The following is a 15,281-nucleotide window of genomic DNA, read 5'->3' as shown; positions in this document are numbered from 1 at the left end:
GTGGTAGTTCGCGAAACAGCGCAATTGTTTATGGCTTCGTGACTTTTAAATCTCGGGTTTAAGCTCAAATCGCTGCGGTTTCCGGTGAGGTTCCGCGCCCATGCCGCTCGGCTGTCATCCACTCGTCTCTCCCCCAGGAGGCTCTGCTTCCCAGCCCCTTTGTTCAGTCTGGCCGGTGGGCTGAGTCACAGGAGGCTGTGCTGTAGCCGACCGAACCCCCGCAAACACAGCGGGGAGACGCAGATTCCATCCGTGAAAACAGAGTCGAGAGGCTTGAAAGTTGCCGGTGGTGCGTTTAGGAACTGTCGGGATTGAAAACGCCGCCGTGTGTTCGACGCTTCTCCGCGAGTGCTCGGCTCATCCTGAGAAACCGAACCGGCCGGCTAACTGCTAACCGATCTGCTGCTGACACCGTGTTTCCATCCTCCTCCTCTTCCTCCTCCTCCTCCGCCTCCTCCGTCGTGGATCCACGCGCCCTCCAGCATCCATCCATATTCGCATCCAGGGAGTGGCCGCTGCTCCTCCCTGGCGTGATCCAAGTTATTCCTCCTCCTCGGAGTCTGTTCATCACAGGAGGGTGAGTTTCCGTCCAAATCCCGGCTGAACGCTTGTGTTTTTGTTTCAATGTGATCGGTAAAGAGGGACGTGAACGCAGCCCGGACCACGTTGCCGCAGTCGCTACAACAATGGACTAAACTGCTTTGACATTTTGTTGACTCGCGCATTCTCTACCCTGCTGTCGGCCGATCATCGATATAAAAGACGGACCGCTGTGGGTTCCAGGCTGCTCGGTCATTAGAATGTGACCCCCAGAACCTGCCTTTGTTTCGTGTCTTTAGTGGATGATCTCCAGCCAGATGTGCTTGTGACCGTGGGCTGGAACAGCTGTGGCTTCTCAGTGGCTTCTGGGCCACAATCCTGACTCCACTTCAGCATCAGTGTGTTTGTGACGTGTCCTCCACATGCTGATTCTGTGTCTGTCCATGTTGACACAACCACAGAGCTTCTTCAACCCTTCAAAGTGACATCATCAACAGGATTATCTGAGCAGAAAATGAAGTTCACATTGGTTTCTCCATCTTGCATGGGTTGATAAGCTCGATCACTCTAAGGGCCAATATTCACCACAATATTTAGAGGTGTTGAACTGTCTGGAACTGGAAGTAGGAATGCTAGTTTTAGCATTTAGCATCTGTAGTTTCAAAATAGCTGGATTGTTTCTCAATAGCTCATGGTGACAACATGGCGGTGATCTAGTTTTCCAAGTGTTTTAAGCTCTTGCCGTGATTTATTAGGGGACGAAGGGCAGGATTTGGCCCCTGGGCCTCAGTTCTGACACAGTAGACGTGATATTTTCTTTCAAGATCATGAGCTGTGGAGCAGGAGCTTTGCTACAGGCCTGTTTTAACATCACCTGCATCTCAAAAGAAAACATAGTAAAATGTAATTACCTATAATAAAGTGTGCACTAGCATGAAGCTTGACTCAACTGAATAGGATTAGCCTGCTGTGGGAGTCGACTTGGATATTCATGACATTTATTTTCAATTCTGCATCCTTGTTTTAATCCTTGTCTGTGGCTCACCCCTTCATATTTGTACACGGTTATGCCACTTTTCAGGCTTTATGTCTGTGGCAGAAACACACCAGCGGGACGTCGCAACTCCGCCTAACATGCTACTTTCCAAGCTGCGAGCAGTGACGTATCAGATTTTGGCAACGGAGAACACATAAGCAGAGTCTATTGTACATTCTTCATGGCCCACCTTCAGATCCTACCTTAAAACGCAGAGTCCTATTTGACTGACTGAGAGTGAGCTCTGATACTGGACTGGATTCTGAAACACCACAAAGGTATTCACACATTAGCATTAGCATTCATCGCTCCTGACGTGACGTGGAACTAAACGTAACCAAGCCGACTCTGAAACAAGGAAGCGATGGAGGGAATCATTGCACTGAGGACAATATTTACTTTTTATTATTATTATTGAATAAATATAACTCATTTTGCCAATTGCCAGTGTGTTAATAGAGTCAAGTTAGTTATAGTGCTAGGGTTTTCAAATAAAGCTCCGATCATTCCAAACAAAGGCTGTGCTTAAATGTACGTTGGCGTCACAGTGTGGAAGTAACCAACGCTAGCAATACGCTAAAATACCAGCAGCGCTAGTAAAAACCCAGACACTTTTTAAGAGATGTTTTCTGAGCTTCAGCCTTATTTAGTAGGGAAGGCAACACGCAACCTAACACCCAAAATGTGTCGGGCAAAAATGTTTGCAGAAGTCGTGGGTCTGGATTTTCACCTGCTCTGGTGTTTGAATAGTGTTTGGTGTCAGATGGAGAGCGGAGGAAGAATCACTGCCTTGCTGCAGGGCACTGTAGCTGGAGTATGGTGTTACCACGCTCTAATGGATGGTTCTGTGTGTGACACGCACACCGGCACTTCTCTCGTCATTTCTGTGATTCTTTGAGCTAATGTCCCGGGTCGGAGTGAAGGTTCTGTGTGGCTCACGGTACGGTACTGTGGACCTTGGAGGGGACAAGAACAAATGGATGAGTGAATGAAGTGATGGAAAAGGGCCATTACATGATGATATTGGTGAGAGATAGATGGATGCTTTGATGGAAGGATGAAGAAAGAGGTAGATGGATGGAGGAACAAATGAACATATTAAGAGAAACAGAACAGACAACCATCTCTCTAAACAATCGATAACTGATCCTCAAGTCCCACTGAAGTGAGATAAAGAATCTGTGCGGTGGTTCTCTTCAGCTCCAGCTCTTCTGTGGTCTCCACAGGACATGCACCGTGGCGGTTCCCAGTAGATCCGCTCGCCTCAGCCCTCCAGTGAGGAGTCCCCGGGTCGCCGCAGCAGAATGAACATGCTCAAGTCCAGCGGGCTGAAGATTCCTGGCCGCGGGCCCAAGCATTCCAGCCCAGTCGGACGGACGTCGGCAGGAGGAAGCGCGAGCCCCCTGCTCCCCAAGGACAGTAAGTCACTTCCTGTCTCTCCTCGGGAGATGTGGGCGGTTGTTTTTTTTTGGGGGGTGAATCATGAGAGGAGCAGCTGCTGCGAGTGTTTCCTGGAGATAAATACAGCCAGGAACTAACTCTTCATCTGGATGAGAATTCCTGAAACTTGTGTTTCCCTGACTCTGACTCCTCATCAGCAAGCTGCGCTTCACAGCTGTTGCAAAGGCAAAACATATTCACTGACACCTCTTGTCATGTGACCTTCAATCTGCCATCACATTCCTTCCTTTTCCGAGGTCATCAGACCAACATACTTTTAAATGTAGCCATTAGCTGACCAGAAACCACATGACCACCAAATGAATTGGTGAAGTGATGAATAGGATGCACAGGAGAATGGATGGATGGATGCAAGAACGGATGGATTGGTGGAAGTGAAACAAGTCGATGGCTGGATGAACACATGGATGGAAGGATGAATTAATGAAAACAAAAAATGATGGATGAGTGGAAGAACACAGAGAAAGGTGGGTGGATTCATGAAAGGATTTAAAGACAAATAGAAGGACTGCGTGATGGATGAACACATGAATGGGTGGAGGTGATTCTGGAAGAACAGATGGATCAATGTATTGACAGAAAAATAGACTGGAAGATGGCTGAACAAACGGGGTGAATGAATGAATGAATGAATGAATGCATGGTCAAGCTAGCTTCGGTTCAGTACTGTACAGATTATGGCAGGATCCACTGCAAAGACAGAGGAGTGTGGCGGGGAAATGTGGCCGAACAAACAGGAAGAAGAAAGGAGTAAAAGAGGAGCAGGTGGAAGTGGTTGCAGCAGTGGAGAGATAAGAGAAGAGGGGAGGAGGGGAGAGAGAGAGGAAAGTTGTGGAGGTCTCATTGTGGCGAGCGGATGAATGGAGGGATTCAGCTGGAGGTGGGAGGAGTCGCCCGTGAAAGTGAAGATTGTGCTCTTGGGTCTTTTTTGCCTCGCACTGCAGTCGCCCCGGCAACCCTCGCGTCATGTGACCACAGGTCTGGATCACATGGAGTTCTGGTTCCTGCTGATCTGTGGGGCTCGAAATAGCGAGAGCGTGATGTCATCAAAGCAAGACAGCTGATCGCTCGGAGACAAAGATGCACCACAAAGGCGATGCTGTTTTGTCCCTGTGCTTTAGTCAGTGAAGTTTAAAACTCAAGCCAGGCTTTGAACGCCTCACCTGTTGACACCTGGTCGTCATGGCGACTCATTTGCTCCGACGATGAAGAGCAAACGGATTAGTTTTGACCCAGTTCTTCTCTGACCTGGTTCACTTCTCCGTCTGCTGCAGGACTGTGAGATTTTTTTTTTTTCCGTGTGCACGTGATGAACGTTTTATCTTCGGTTCAAGGATGAAATCATCAGAGCAGAGAATCAAAAATGTTCAGTGTTCAGTGAGCCTGTCCACGACTAACAAACTTCCTGCAAACCTTGGTTCTTTGAATGCAGCACGGGTCCTTGAATGCACCACCGAACATATGGGAGCAATTGGGGCATAAAACTGAGGCTAGCGGGGTTCTGGTGCCGCGGGCCAGCCCTACTCCTCCTCCTCCTCTTCCTCTTCTCTCAGTGTGTCTGGCACCAAAAACACGGTCCCACTGATAAACGTTTCCCGGCGGCGTCCGGCGTTTACGGTGAGAATAATCGGCAGATCGTTTTCACGCTGACCCAGTTTCACGAACAATCTATTTGTTTACCTCTGTGGTTGGCAGAGTCAGTTCTGAAGGACACAACATGGAAACAGTCCAATGATTTGTTTGAGTTTCCTACTGAAACTCATTTGTAAAGTGATTCTTTAATGCAACTGACAATTCATTTAATCTTCTTTTATTTATATATATATATATATATATTTATATATATATATATATATATATATATATATTTTTTTTTTTTTTTTTTTTTACATTTTTTCTTTTGCCCTGTTTCTGTCAACTCCAGAGTCACCTTCATCACTTCACTCATAAACAAAGTCACGTGACACTCTCTGCTGCCTGTGTTTGCGCAGATGTCCCCCTCAAGCCTCTGACTCCCACCAAGCTAACTGAAGAGGGCGACGACGTCCTGGGCGACTACACTGTGGGTGAGCAGGTGTGGGTCAATGGCGTCAAACCCGGCATCATCGCCTACCTGGGCGAGACGCAGTTCGCTCCGGGCCAGTGGGCCGGCGTCATCCTCAACGACCTGCTGGGCAAGAACGACGGCTCGGTGGGCGGCGTGCGCTACTTCGAGTGTCAGCCGCTGCAGGGGATCTTCACCCGACCGTCCAAGCTCAACCGCCACCCGGTGGCGGAAGGCAGCGACAGTCTCTCCACCGACTCGGTGCTGAACCAGAGCCAGCCGGGCGGCGCCCCCTCTGGTCAGAGGGTGGTGATGCCACTCAGGGAGGGGCTGCTCAACAGCACGGTGAAGACCGGGAACGAGTCAGGGTCCAACATGTCCGACAGCGGGTCCGTGAAGAGGGGCGGCGACAAAGACCTGCGAGTGGGAGACCGAGTTCTGGTGAGTGAACTCTGAATTCATTTTACAAAGTCAAGTCTTTTTTAAACATAAATCATGGAACAGAGCCGCGCGCATTTATTTGCACAGCCTAAACAAGGCTTGGTACCAGAGCGAAGGTTCCAGACTTTTAATCCAGTGATGCACTTCCGTCTGACTGGTGAGCCTGTGGTCCCGTCAGATCTGGATCAATTCCGGATCAATACACTCACAATCAGCAGCTCTTAAGCGACGAGCATCGACCCCATCGCCTCCCGCCTCCGCTCGGACTCAGGAATCCACTATTGTACTGCAGTGTTAGACAGAGAGACGAGTACCACCAGTCCGAGTAGTGATGGACGTGTTTTGCCAGCAAGTAGCAATAGTGTAGTGTGTGAAATAACCAGCAGCATGAGTACTATTCTTCCTATTTTACTTGTTGCATGTGATCTCATTTAGTAGTAGTACTTGCTCAAGTGGTAGTAGCAGTACACCTGTCACACTTGGGATTAGTAGTAACAGTAGTACTTCTGATAGAAGAACTGGATTCCTCTCACTCAGGTTTATTTAAGAGCCAGTTTGAGGAACGTATTGGTGTTTGTAATTATTTATTTATTCAACGTCTGTCAGTCATTATTGACGTCGAGTCCCTTTTCACCCCTGAGACCGAGTGTGTGTCAGCTGAAGGTCACAGACCGGTAACTGGACCCGGAGTTGAATCACATGATCATTTTGATTGCTGTGTGGAGTTTGGTTTGACCAAACACGTGTGGTGTGTCTCCTCAGGTCGGGGGGTCGAAGATGGGCGTGATCCGATACATGGGGGAGACGGACTTTGCCAAGGGGGAGTGGTGCGGTGTGGAACTGGACGAACCTCTGGGGAAGAACGACGGAGCGGTCGCTGGAACAAGGTGTGCGACACACACTTACACATCCAGTACGTTGTGTTGGTGCAAACAAACACGTCTCCCTCCTCCGTCAGGTACTTCCAGTGCCTCCCCAAGTTTGGCCTGTTCGCTCCGATCCACAAGGTGATCCGGATCGGCTTCCCGTCCACCAGCCCAGCCAAAGTGAAGAAGAGCAAGCGGGTGGCCATGGGTGTTTCATCTCTGGCCCACAGCCCCAGCAGCTCCTCCATCAGCTCCGTCAGCTCCGTGGCCTCGTCGGTGGGCGGACGTCCGAGCCGAGCCGGTCTGGTGAGCACTTCCTGTCTCTCTCACATGGCTCTGACCTCACTGACTGGCAAAAAAAAACGTTGTACGGGCAAAGAGCGACATCTGGTGGTTAAAGATAAATTCACGTTTCTACTTGGATTTACAGTAGAATTATTTCAGCTCATTTTATTTTTTCAATTTGTTTAATCCAAGCGCCCCCTTGTGGCCAAATATATCACTCTTCTGTTCTGGAAATGGTGATATTTTATCGGTCTGAAACTAGATGATCTGCTACTCTATAACTGTGGGTTGAAGTGAAGTCTGCGATCAACAACCTGTGTCGGGCCCTCAGCTGACCGAGACGTCGTCCCGTTACGCACGCAAGATCTCGGGCACGACGGCGCTGCAGGAAGCTCTGAAGGAGAAGCAGCAGCACATCGAGCAGCTGCTGGCCGAGCGGGACATGGAGCGGGCCGAAATGGCCAAAGCCACCAGTCACATCTGCGAGGTGGAGAAGGAGATGAGCGCGCTCAAGTCGCAGCACGTGCAGGTTCGTCCGCAAGTGTGAAGAAACATGGAGGTTCAGAGAGAAATGGGCAGATGAGTGATGCCAACGTAACAAGGAAGAAAGGGAGCACTAGTGTATTTGTTGACTCAAGAGGGCGCAGCTCCAGCTCTATTGAAGTAGTAGTGTTTCACAGACACATTTACTACTGAAAGCAGTATTTAAATTTTTTATTAACAGTAGTTGTATTAGTAGCAGCAGAAGTACTGATAGTATTTGTAATAGTAATAGTGTGTTGTAGTAATAGTATAATAGTGCGATAATGTACAAGTGTAGAGTGTAGTAGTGGCACTAGTAGAAGATGGCTTGGTAGGATATGCAGGAATATTGGAGGTAGTAGTACTAGTAGAAAGTGTAGTAATATTTTCACTCGCTTCTGTACAATGCGCTGTACTTGTAACAGTAACCAGTGTAGTGCAGCAGGTGCAGTAATAGTAGTTCTGATTGTGGTAGTAGGAGCTGTAGTGTTTTCAGAAGTAATTGAAGTAGTTGCCGTAGTGGTAGCAGTTTGTAGTAGTTGTGGCAGGTGTAATAGTAGTAGTTGTTGTTCCTTTGGTAACTGGTATAGTTGCATATCTAGTAGTATCAGTTGCCGTAATAGTTGCAGTGCGAGAATAATTGAAGGAACATGTTGGTAGGAAAGATGGAGCTTGTGATCCTACATGAAGCTCCACTCCTCCCTTGTCTCTCGGGCTCTGAAAGCAAGCTGTGTTCTGCTCCCCAGTACGTGACAGAGAATGAGAACACGCTGCTGCAGGTGAAGAACGTCCTAGCAACTGCTCAGAAGGACAAGATGGAGTTGACCAATCAGCTGGAGGAGGAGAAGAGGTAACGCTCCAGTGCCTTGGTTCTATCTGGCGGCTGAAGGGTCACCTAGCTCTGATGCTCCTCAGGAAGGTGGAGGACCTGCAGTTCCGGGTGGAGGAGGAGTCCATCAGCAAGGGAGACCTGGAGGTACGTGACTCTCGTGATGTCATTGTCAGTGACTGGACTTGTGTCGAACTCAGGCAGTGCTGAGGCCACAACAGGAAGTGGAGACCTTCCAACATAAAACAGGAAACAGTGGACTGTCGCCAGATTCTGTTTCTCTTCTTCTCTTTCTCACCTTCACGCCCTTCTTCTTCTACTTCTGTGTATGTGTCTCCTCTCGTAGACTCAAACTAAACGAGAGCTCGCTCACATTCGCCACCTCGAGCGAAGTTTGCGCCTCGAGAAGTCCAAGTCTGAGGAGCTTCTCAGGGACTTGACGAAGACTCGGGTAAAGCGGAGAGGCTGTCGCTGGTGGCCGGTCTGCATGTTCCGCTGCTGCAGAACTGTGGGCTGCTGCATGTGGCTGCAGGCCTCGCATCACACGTCACAGGAGACTCGCCTGCTTTCGCTGAACACTGTCTGCTTCTGCATGGTGCTGCAGACCGTCTGCCCTCACGTGGTGCCGCGGACACTGCCGCTTTTGTTTCCCTCTGCTGACCTGCTTCTGCTGCTCTTCAGTTTGGCGACTGAAATCATGTGTTGCTCAAAAACAAGTCGAGACTGATCAGAATCATTCACCCTGATCACATCTGCGATCGGCCAGTCACTCCAGACCTTTTGTCTTCAACTTTTGGGGTTTTTCAAAGATCTAAACCCACGCTGTGAAGTCCAAGAGGCAGACCAGGGTCACTTTAAACTGATGGATTAAGTCTCTGGACCTTGTGGTTCTTACGATCCGGACCCAGATCCACGTCGGTGTAAAGCGCGGTTGAGGTTTGAGTCCCTGGTTCCACTTCTGCTTCTGTCCACAGAGACGCCGCAGCCCAGAGTCCGAGTCCCCGAGGTCCGCTGAGAGAGACCAGGTGACTCCAGATTTGACCGGTTTGGAACTCCGATCCGCTTTCAAATCTTTTCGATCGGCCTCTGACCTGTGAACGGGGTCAGGAGGTTCTGATCTTCCCACTCACTCTCTCATCTGGATCCAGAGTTCTTGTAGCTTTTCTGGCCTTCGGGGTTTCTCACAGATGATTGACAACCTCGTCTCTTCCCTGGCTCCTCCTACTTTTGTTTTGACTCCACTGTAACGTGCGCGCACCTGCGACCGCGCGGCTGGCTGCTGTTTGCTCTGCTAAAACATCTGGACAGAGACACTCCTGTAGTTTCTTAATATTTGTTCTCAGTTTCTTCATGTTCAAAATTAGAAAGCTCAGCTGGATTTAAGAGCTTTATAGCTTTGAAACCCTTTGTTTTCTTTGAGATGTTAGACAGTTGGAGCAGCAGGCTGGGTCTCTGTCCAGGTCGTGTTCACACTCTTGAATCGTCCATCTCACTCTCATCCGCTTGTGTCTTCAGCAAACCACAGTGGAGGAGCAGAGCCGCATCGCACAGCTGGAGGAGGACCTGAGTCTGAAGAAGGCCGAGGTCGCCGCCCTGCAGGTCCAGCTACGAGGCCTCAGCGCGCAGACGGCGGACGCCGACCAGCCGGAGACGGCGGCGCTGCAAGAGCGGCTGCTGAGCGCCGGCCGCGAGCACCAGAGGGAGAACAGCGAGCTGCGGGAGAAGTACGAGGCGGCGCTGACCGCCAGTCGGCAGGAGGCCGAGGCGCTGAAGTCCCAGGTGGAGAAGCAGAACCAGGAGCTCAGTGAGATGAAGGTGAAGGTCCAGCAAGCGGCGCGAGAGAACGTGGAGATGATGGACACCTGGAAGGTTCGTGCCTGCTCTTTCAGATATCATAGTCTTTCTCCTCTTTCTGTTCTCTGTACTTTCCTTTTCTTCTTGGCCTTATTATTTTCTTTTCTTCTTCCGCTTTTCTTCCTAGACCTTCTTTTTTTCTCCATCCTTCGACTCCTCTTCTCTTTCTTTTCTAACTCCTCCTCTGCTTGTTCTTCCTCCCCGCTTCTCATTTGACTTCATTCTTCTTTTTCCTGTCTCCTATCTTCTTCTTCTCCTTCCCCCTTTCCTTCCATTCTTCCTCTTTGTGGTGATATAAGAGACTTCTGCCCTTTCTCTTTATCCTCTTCTTTTTCTTCCAGCTCAATCCTCTTCTTCTTCTCTTCCTGCTCTCCAGGCAAAATTCGACTCACTGGTAAGTGAGCATCAGCGTTCTCTGGAGGAGCTGCGGGCCTCCTTCAGCAGTGATCACGTGACCGCGGCGGGTCCAGAGGTGGACGCTCAGGAGCTGCGTGCGACCCTGGAGAGCCTGAAGATGGAGCACCAGCTGGAGGTGGAGAACCTGAAGGCCAAACACAAGATTGAAGCAGCGGTGCTGATGAAAGAGCGCGAAGATCTCGCCGCCCGACTGCACGAGGCCAGAGAGCAGCATACGGACAGCGTGCCGACGTGGAGGGCGGAGTCCAAGGGTCCTGCGCAGGAGGGGCTCGCGGAGAAGCTGCAGCAGGCCGAGCGTCGTCTGGCGGAGCTGCAGACGCAACAAGAGCAGAGCGAGGAGGAGCTGAAGGGCCGACTGGCCCGGGCGGAGGCGGCGGCGGCGGAGCTGGAGGTCGTGCGGAGGTCGCACACCGAGAGTCGGGAGGAAGTGCGGCGTCTGGAGGAGCAGCTGAAGGTTCTGACCAATCAGCTGCAGAGCCAGACGAGCGACGCCACCGAGAGCATCCACGAGATCTCAGACGAGCAGAGGAACATCGAAGGTAGAAAGCACCTTCAATGTCAACTGCCAGTTATTTCGGCAGAATAACCCCAAGAGTGTTTCCTGTCAGAGACGACGGACAAGCTGCTAAAAAGAGAGAAGGAAGTCTCCACGTTGACCTCTCAGGTGGAAACTCTGCGGTGGCAGCTGGCAGGTAAAACTGTTGGTAGTTCAACTCCCATCCGTCCGTCCGCTCCAGCTCTGACTCTCTCCGCAGCTCTGGAGGTCAAAGTTCACGCGGCGGAGACAAGGGCCGACACGGTGGTGAGGGAGAAGACCCGGCTGGAGGCGGAGCTGGAGTCCGTCACCAAGAAGTCACATGATGCCTCCGGTCAGCTGGTCAGCATCAGCCAGGAGCTGCTGAGGAAGGAGAGGTGACTTTTGTTTCAGCATATTTTAGCATATTGTTTTTATGATATTAAATTACTTTTCAAAAATTCGTGTGAATTATTATTATATTGTTTGAATATTTTTCTCTATTGTTATTAAATGTATATGAACAAAATGGTGGGAGTTTTAAAGTCATTTAAGTTTTTGGTGACAGTTAACTTTTGCGATTTTACTCTGACTCCTCTTACTCCGTCTCAGGAGTCTGAATGAGCTGCGAGTCTTGCTCCTGGAGTCGCACCGGCACTCGCGAGACCTGGAGAAGGACCTGACTCGAGAGGTTCACAAGGCAGAGTGGAGGGTCAAAGAGCAGAAGCTGCAAGAAGACATCAAGACTTTGAGAGAGAAGCTCCTCCTGGTGGTGAGTTCCCGCTACTACAGCGCAGCCTGGCGCCCCGTCATGTGACCCGCGTAAATCTCCCTCTCTGTGTTGGAGGGCCGGGAGCACGCCTCGCCTGAGCACCGCAGGTTCTCCATGCTGGAGCCGTCAGCGTTGGACTCGGAGGTGACCCGGCTCCGGCAGCGGCTGCTCAGCACCGAGGAGGCCCTGAGGAACGCCCTGGACCACAACCAGCAGGTGGACCAGCTGGTCCAGGCGATGAACCGCCACCCGCAGAAGAGTCCGGTACGCTGTGATTTCACTAGGCGACTCTTCAGTGGTTTGTTTGGAGCTGAGCTCACTCTTCCATGTCCAGGTCCTCGCACCAAAGTCCTCCAACGGGATTCATCACCAGCCGCCCGACAGCACGCAAGAAGTTTGTGTAACTTTTTTTTTTTTTTCCCAGACTTTCAGAACCTTAAAAATCACATCCCGAATTCTGTTTTTGCAGGAGCAGCACTGATGACGGCGGATCTTCGGGGACAGTTCCTCGCCGGCGTCACAGTTTACATTCACGATACCAAAATGTCTCCACGCGAACGCCTGCGCTGAAAAACTCGAGTGTATTATAAAGATGGCAGATGAGACGGGGTGTTGTGAGGTTGCCACGGCAACCATCGCCGTGTCGCTGTAGTTAGAAAACCCGCTGCCTGAATTTTTTTTGTTTCCAAAAACAGACGTTTTTATTTATTTTGATCCTCTGCGGGGTTTTTTTTGCCGAGAGATGGTTTCTTGCGTCGGAGCTGATGAGAGGATGAAAGTGAGATTTTAAAGATTTGAATGGAAAAAAAGTCCCTCACCAACAAAGGTTTTATTTTCTACTTTTGTGTCTGAGGGAGAAGCGTTTGTCTTTTATCGTCGGTGTTTGGGAATGAAACGATGGGTTGGTTGTCATGTGTCATGTGACCAGGCTGGAGTGGTTGCTGCACAAGAGGAAATCCAGAGATCGGAATGTTTCGTTTTTGTTTAGACTCCGACAACTGGAGTTTGGTTTGAACGGAACACTACGAAAATCATCCACTACAAACTTGACTTTTTGAAAATTACGTTAAAGGACAGACAAGTATCACGTGAGTGCCGGGGAAAATATTCATCTGTCACAAAACAATCGTCGGAGAAACTACTTGAATGTTGAAAAATAAAACGGTTTTAACCTCCACACTTCAGAAAAGAAAACAGGATGTTCCGAGAAAGTCTTGCGTGTACCGTCAGAAAAACCTACTCTGCTATCGGTTAAACACTGTCCATGTCCAGGACGATGTGTGACCTTCGGAAAACGAACTTTACTCTTCCGAAATGTATTGCGAAAAGCCTTTGTAAAGCATAACTCTTGGTGCAAATTGGAATGTGAGGAGACACAGGTTCAACCAATAAAAACACAATTAGTGACCAGAAAAGAAAAAAAAAAACAAAGTTCGGAAAACACTTACTCTGACATCATCAGAAAAAAATGCCGGTAAAAGTAAGGATGAATTGACCCTCGGAGAATTTTCGGCGCAAAGATTGAAGCGTAATGTAACTCACCCAAAATACAGGAATATAAAACTATTCTAGGGAAAATGCTTGAAATTCGTCATGAAGACAACAAAATAATTCAGAATATTTGGAACCAAGACCAAGTGAAAAGCTTAAATTAAACCTATCAAAATAAAAATGACTCATATCTTGTCTGAAGCTCGAATTGAAGACGTGAACTCTTGAGTCACGTGGAAGGGTTTGAAGGGGTTTTTTTGGTTAGCATAATTCCGATAAAGTTCTCGATGACTGAGGTTACCACAGGTCGTCCATCCAGTTCAAATCTCTGTTCCGAGAATCAGTGAGTGAATATTTTCAAGAAACAAGTCGGTCTGTGTGAAACGCTGCACGACAGGAAACCACAGAAGAATCGAGGCCTCCTGCAGCAGCGGGAGGCTACTTTCCTTTTGACTATCTCAACGCAAATCAATCGGCGGTTTTGGAATCGTGCGCGTCGTGTTGTCAGAATTTTCCAACCTTCGTGATTCCGTGTTCGCTCCTGGTCTACGTGACTGCTGCTGACGTCAGCATGGCAGAGAAGGCCAGTGTGTCATCGGGGAAAATCTCGGCGACTGATCAGGGTCAACACGAGTCATGTCAACAAGACATGGAGAGTGAAAACCCCAAATCACAAATGTTTGTGTGAATTCATTGTTAAGAAAATAATGGCTCCTCATAACAAAGAAAAAAAATCATCTGAAGTTGAGGGTCTTATTTTAGGGTCAGACTTCACTGAAATCCATGATGTGCTGTCACGAAAATGTAGTTTTGTAGCAGTAACCATGCTAAACGCTAGAAAACAAATGTCCAGTTTTTTCCTTCACATGCTGCTAAGAAATTCTCCTTATCATGAATTTGAATCCTTACGACGTTTCAAGACTTGAAATAAGCTGTTTACGATAAACTGTTGTTACTGGGTCTGGTTACCCCCGAAGAAATGGTATTTAAGCTCTTCAATGCTAATCTTGTGTCAAGCCTAGCGTTATTTTTCACGATATCAACAATGTTGATAATAAGAAAAAACTAGGTTACATGTCTGCGAAAGTATTGCTAACCATGCTATCAAATAATGCTAACAACGCCTCATTTTTTATGCAACAGTTGACGGTGTACGAACAAATAATGTCACACAAAACTTTTATAACGCAAACTGTGCTACTGATCAAGCGTAGAACCAATATTATACACATGACTGCGAGCAAATACTCCTCCTGATAAACACAGAATCATAATCAAAAAGTTGTGCCTTTACTGGGTCACGTTCCTACAAAAATCCACTGCTTCCAGTCGAACAATCTGCTAACAAAACAAGATCCTTTTTGTTGCGAGCTCATGACATTTTCTGTTTACTAGAAATGTCCCTAAGATACACTCACCTCACTTATAACAATAAAACAAATACTTGGTCCTGAATGAAATTGAAAGTTTGCTGTTGACGATTTTGAGTCCTAAACACATGTAGCGCCTATTTATGAAGCAACACAAAGAATCCTACCATTGACGCCTTTCAGTTGTTCATGTCAAAGTGTGTTAAGCGAGCTAACAGTTGTGAATGTTTTTTTTTCAACCTTTCATACAATCAGTCGAATATGTCACGCAATGCTCGTGTGCGACAGTTGAACTACTGACACACAATCCAGTCTAATAATTGTGGACTTCATGTCGTTTTCCGTCAGTTGTCGAGCAAAGTCTGTACTTCCGGAAAAAAAAAAAACCTTCGCCTTAATTTGTTGCTTTGTTTCCTGCGAGCTAATTTGTCGGTCTGATCATGTTTGTGCGTCCATCTTTGATAAAATGCCGAAAAAAAGTGTCCTCTACTTGTCAAAGAATGAAGGGCTTTTACCGGAGACGAGGAATGCCCGGTCCAGATGTTCACACCTGGGTTCCGCTTTAAACTTGACGTCTTCCAAATTCTTTTTTTTTTTTGCGTTCAGTAAAAATGGTACGATTTCTTTCCCGCTGGAGTTCTGTAAAGTTTCAAGTCTTTTTGCTGCAACACTGTCAGAGTCAATAAATATTAACAAGTTCAGCGTCTGTGTTTCATGTGTGGGTCGGTGTATCACCTGCGATCGGAGGCGGCGATGTTCTGCAGGGGTCGATCTTCGGCCTGCTCCAAATCTGCCCTCTGACTGACTGTCCTCTCTTCAAGGGAACTATTGCAGAGGTT

At 48.4% G+C, this 15,281-nt stretch overlaps 1 protein-coding gene across 3 annotated transcripts; it reads left to right on the top strand.

Annotated features, from left to right (window-relative positions):
• The first annotated feature begins 78 nt into the window (after positions 1-78).
• clip2 (CAP-GLY domain containing linker protein 2) lies at positions 79-15,140 on the top strand. 3 transcript variants are annotated; one of them, XM_053846846.1, is made up of 17 exons: positions 79-577; positions 2,803-2,995; positions 5,029-5,522; positions 6,285-6,409; positions 6,481-6,694; positions 7,005-7,202; positions 7,942-8,045; positions 8,111-8,171; positions 8,371-8,475; positions 9,540-9,893; positions 10,255-10,834; positions 10,904-10,987; positions 11,051-11,207; positions 11,422-11,581; positions 11,657-11,845; positions 11,916-11,975; positions 12,051-15,140. In XM_053846846.1, exons 2-17 carry the CDS (start codon positions 2,881-2,883, stop codon positions 12,060-12,062), a joined length of 3,012 nt encoding a protein of 1,003 aa, XP_053702821.1. In that variant the 5' UTR covers positions 79-577; positions 2,803-2,880; the 3' UTR covers positions 12,063-15,140. The 3 variants fall into 3 exon arrangements, with proteins under 3 accessions (XP_053702821.1, XP_053702820.1, XP_053702822.1); XM_053846845.1 differs by lacking the exons at positions 79-577; positions 2,803-2,995; positions 8,371-8,475 and adding exons at positions 4,166-4,654; positions 8,999-9,049; XM_053846847.1 differs by lacking the exons at positions 79-577; positions 2,803-2,995; positions 8,371-8,475 and adding an exon at positions 4,167-4,654.
• Positions 15,141-15,281: the final 141 nt, after the last annotated feature.

This window comes from Synchiropus splendidus, chromosome 17 (assembly GCF_027744825.2).
Source record: "Synchiropus splendidus isolate RoL2022-P1 chromosome 17, RoL_Sspl_1.0, whole genome shotgun sequence".
NCBI classification, from domain to species: Eukaryota; Metazoa; Chordata; class Actinopteri; order Syngnathiformes; family Callionymidae; genus Synchiropus; species Synchiropus splendidus.
The sequence above is the reverse complement of the archived record's forward strand: the minus strand, read 5'-3'. Positions and strand labels throughout refer to the sequence as shown.